The sequence below is a fragment of the Athene cunicularia genome (assembly GCF_003259725.1).
Source record: "Athene cunicularia isolate RWA chromosome 10 unlocalized genomic scaffold, athCun1 chr10_part1, whole genome shotgun sequence".
Taxonomy (NCBI): Eukaryota; Metazoa; Chordata; class Aves; order Strigiformes; family Strigidae; genus Athene; species Athene cunicularia.
In genome coordinates, this window is record NW_020799112.1 from 2,221,811 (window position 1) to 2,225,961 (window position 4,151).

The following is a 4,151-nucleotide window of genomic DNA, read 5'->3' on the forward strand; positions in this document are numbered from 1 at the left end:
ATGCGCGGGAGGGGCGGCCGCGTGGCCCTGGGCAGCGCCGCTCCCTGCGGTATCTGTCACCCCCCGTCACCTCCGCCGCTGCCCCCACACGTCCGCCATCTCCACCCCTCCGCCGTGACTACTGTTCCATGTCCGCCCCAGCACCGTCACCCCCATCTCCCCTCCGTCACCGCTGGCACACATCCTCCCTCGCCTCCATGGCCTCCATCGTGTCTCCACCACCATCACACCTCCACCACCTCTGTGACCTCTCTCACCCCCCCATCACCGCCGTCACACGTCCTCCATCGCAAATCCATCATCTCCATCCCACCATCATCACCTCCATCAAATCTGTATCACTGCTGCCACACGTCCTCTGTCATGTCTCCATCGCTCCCATCACTGCTGCCAAATATACTCCATCACCTCTGTCACACCTGCATCCATCCCCTCTGTGATCTCCATCTCACCTCTGTCATCACTGTCACACCTCCACCATACCTACTGCACCTCCACCACCTTCATCACCTCTGTCACGCCTTCATCACTTCACAGAATCACAGAATCATCAGGGTTGGAAAAGCCCTTGCAGCTCCTCCAGTCCAACCATGAACCTCACCCTGACTGTTCCCAACTCCACCAGATCCCTCAGCACTGGCTCAACCCGAATTTTGAACCCCTCCAGGGATGGGGACTCCCCCCCTGCCCTGGGCAGCCCATCCCAAGGCCCAACAGCCCCTTCCGCAAAAAAATCCTTCCTCAGAGCCAGCCTGACCCTGCCCTGGGCAGCTTGAGGCCATTCCCTCTTTGTCCATCACCTCCCTCCAACTCACCAGGAGAGACATGAAAACATTCAATTCCTGCTTTCTCCTCAGCACCATCAAAATCAGCTTTTCTCCCCTCCAAAGCCAGAGGCTGTTTTGCTCATTACTTGGAGGAAGGAGTGGGTGGGGTGCTGGATCCGTGTGCCAGCTGACCTTCCCAAGCTAAACGACAGGCTGTGCCGGGGACACTAATTAAAAACAAAATCATTATGATAGCAGTTGGTAACAATAACGTGAATGTGAACAAGGTCACTGTGGGAGGAAGGCTTCTCTTCTCAAGAGCAGCCTTTCTGTGGCACAGCCACAAAATTAAAAATAACTCTGTGGTACAATGGGTGGCACCATTTAAAAAGCCACTGAATTATTTCCCAGTGGTGGATGGAGTAAAATGTTAACCTTTCTGAACTTATTTTGATTGTACTCCTGTGCAGGGTGAGTAGCTCACACCACAGAGCATCCCAGGGTAGGGATCTGGGGAGGAGCACACTTTTCAGCAGAAAATTGACTTTTGCCAAGATTGCTGATATTATATCCCTATTCAAGGTCTTGGCTAAACATTTATGCCTCATGAAAATGTGTCTGTAAGACAAGAGCAGTTTCCTACCCCACAAAGCTGGAAACCCTGGAGCGCTGGTCCCTGCAGGGATGCCACTTCAGGGATGCTAATTCAGGTATGCACAGAGCCCAATTTTCCATATACTCCCTTATTGTTTGCATGGCAATTTAATGTTTATTGCCCCCTTTTTTTTTTTTTTTTTTTTTTAAGAGAAGTTATGCAAGCCTCAGAAATAATCATGTTCTGAGACGGGGAAGCACAGATCAGGTGATGGCCTGAAACATCACTCTGTGGATCACCTCCCTGAGAGTTGTGAAAGGTGGGTTTGAAGCCATTGATTTTTTTAAATTTTCTTCAGGGATAGAAGGGTTAGTCCTGATCTTTAATGAAATCCTGAACTGAGCTGGAGCTTGGCATCATCTCTCAGGAAATGCCAGCTGATGCTTTAGCTTCTCTATATACACAGGGAGAGGACCAGAGCCATCACCATTGAGGACTAAAAACTCCACCTAATGCCACTGGTGTCACAGCCCTGATAGTAAAGGAACAGCCCATTCATGTCCCCATAGGAAAAACCCCGATCCAACATATCCAAGTCAGACTTTTAAGGATGATAGAGAGGTGTGGGTTGTGTCCCTTAAAAAAAAAAAAAAATCTTTTCCCAGTGGAATAAGACCAGCAAGAAACTTTCATATAAGTATTTATTGGGTTAGAAATAGTGTGCAATTTATATCCCAGCATATGGATCTGTTCCACAGAGGTACAAACAAGCAGCAATCACTGCTCCATTTGCCATGAGAATTCACCTTCACGCTGGCTAAAAGCAGACTGCAACATAAGGCGGTGCATTTCCTGCAGTCCTCAAACCCTTGCTCTTTTACTATTTTGAATATAGAAATCCATTGCTTGTTGTTTTGTTTTGGTTTTTTTTTTAAAAAAAAAAGTTAAAAAGCAGCAAATACATAGTCTGAAAGCCAGAAGTGTTCTACTGTGCCTCTTACTGCTTCTTATCCCTTATTCTCAGTCCTTTGTTATTTTCCAGGAGGCTTCTTGTTAGGAGTTTAGCTAATATCTCAGTCTGTGAGCAGCACTACTTACAGGTATTTTTTTGTTTTTTCCCTAGTAGGCTGTCACCAAGGATTGATAGAAACACTCGGGGATTCCTTTCATGAATTTACATTCAGGGAATTTAGCTGTGCGAGGGAGCACCCAGAACGGGTCCACTCGAGATAGATGCTGGCACAGGAGTAGATCTGGCCGTCACATCACCTCAAGAGCCCTTCAGAAGGCACCTGGAGCATCAGGGAGAGCCTGTTCCCATCAGCATAAGGAGATAAAGGCTTTGCAAACAGCTCTGCCAAACAAGCTTGAAAGTTTTTCATCCTGTGGGAAAACACTGGCCAGGTTTCTCAGGGAGGAACCTGGAGGTTTATTCCTAATTGGTGGATGAAGGGAGTTGCCCATGGCAGCTCCAGCTCTACCCGTGGCACTGGGCAGGGCGAGGACAGCCCCACTGTCATCCCACACCGCTTCTCCCAGCCCAAAGCACCCTCCTCCCCACTGCAGGGCTGCGGGTCCCCTGGACCTCCCCAAGAGGGATGAGATTTTCTGCAGGCAAGGGCAATGAAGCTGGCTAGGGGGGCTGCGAGGAGCCCGACAAAGCTGGCTTTGTTCCTCCCCACTCGCGTTTACATGAGATGAACAAGCCTCCAGTGAAACAACACAGCGAGGGGCTGTGCTAGCTTCTAGAAAGCGTCAGCAAAAAGCAGGCTGAGTGTCCGGCTCTGAGGGCTGGCTTTCTTCTGCAAAGCCATGCTTCCTCCTGCAGCTTATGGAGAGCTCTTCATGGGGAAACGCTTCTTAATCTGGAAGCACTCGCATTTCTTGTATTTCATTGTCAGTCCGTACTGAGGAGTGATGTCCACCTCCTCCCCAGGGTGGAGGCTGAACTCCAGCTGCTGCAGCATAGTGGCCAAGAAGAGGAAGACCTCCCACCGGCCAATGGACTCCCCAATGCATCGCCTCTTCCCCAAGCCAAAAGCCAGCACTTTGTCGCTCTCTGTCCTGCTTATTTCGGTCCCCGTGGCATTAAGGAACCGCTCAGGGTTGAACGTTGAGGGGTCCTTCCAAAGCTTCCTGGAGCAGAAAGGAGACACACCTGAGGAAAGCATTTTCACCCATTGTGATGGGGACAGCAATCAAAAAAACTCCTTGCAGAGAAGCATTGCAATGCTTTCTCATGTCACCATCCAAACACTTTGGCAACCTCTATCTCTGATGCCAACTACATGTCAGACCCCATCAGCTCAGTCTGTTGAAACCGCTTTCAAATTCAGATGGTGTTTGCCTGTGCAGATACCAGAGACAGATTTAATTCAGCATGCAATAGCAAGAGATCCTGCAGTTTCAGCCAAAAAGAGAGCACAGAAATCAGTCAGCAGCTCTCAGAAAAGGAAGGATGGAGACCTGAGGGTTTTCCCACCTCGAATCCTCCCAGCAAAACTTCCCAGACCGTCCCAGCTCAGCTGCTGGGAGATGTCAGATGGGGTTTTCCAGTGTCTTAGCTGCAAATTTCTGCTTGGATATGGGGAAACTTCTCTGGCCCTAAAGGCAGTGTTCCCACTGCAATGCTCACCAGCATATGCAGGAGCAGCAGGAATACTGTAATGTTTCTGTGCTGCTGGGCTATTAGGATACAAACATCTTGAGTTTCTGATCCAAAATACCTGATATGGGAACCACACTCTGTATCACGCCTTAGCCAGCCTACACCACCCCACCCCACCCCT

The 4,151-nt window shown here is 49.6% G+C and overlaps 2 protein-coding genes across 3 annotated transcripts in view; both read right to left on the minus strand.

Annotated features, from left to right (window-relative positions):
• Positions 1 to 4,151, minus strand: part of EDC3 (enhancer of mRNA decapping 3) — a 36,899-nt gene that overhangs the window by 24,194 nt on the left and 8,554 nt on the right. The window lies entirely within an intron of this gene.
• The window catches only part of LOC113483937 (cytochrome P450 1A4-like), a 6,707-nt gene continuing 4,632 nt past the window's right edge, over positions 2,077 to 4,151 (minus strand). The window contains exon 7 of the mRNA XM_026856009.1: positions 2,077 to 3,498. Coding sequence (XP_026711810.1) covers positions 3,192 to 3,498 — 307 coding nt within the window. The 3' untranslated portion in view covers positions 2,077 to 3,191. The remainder of the gene's footprint in view (positions 3,499 to 4,151) is intronic.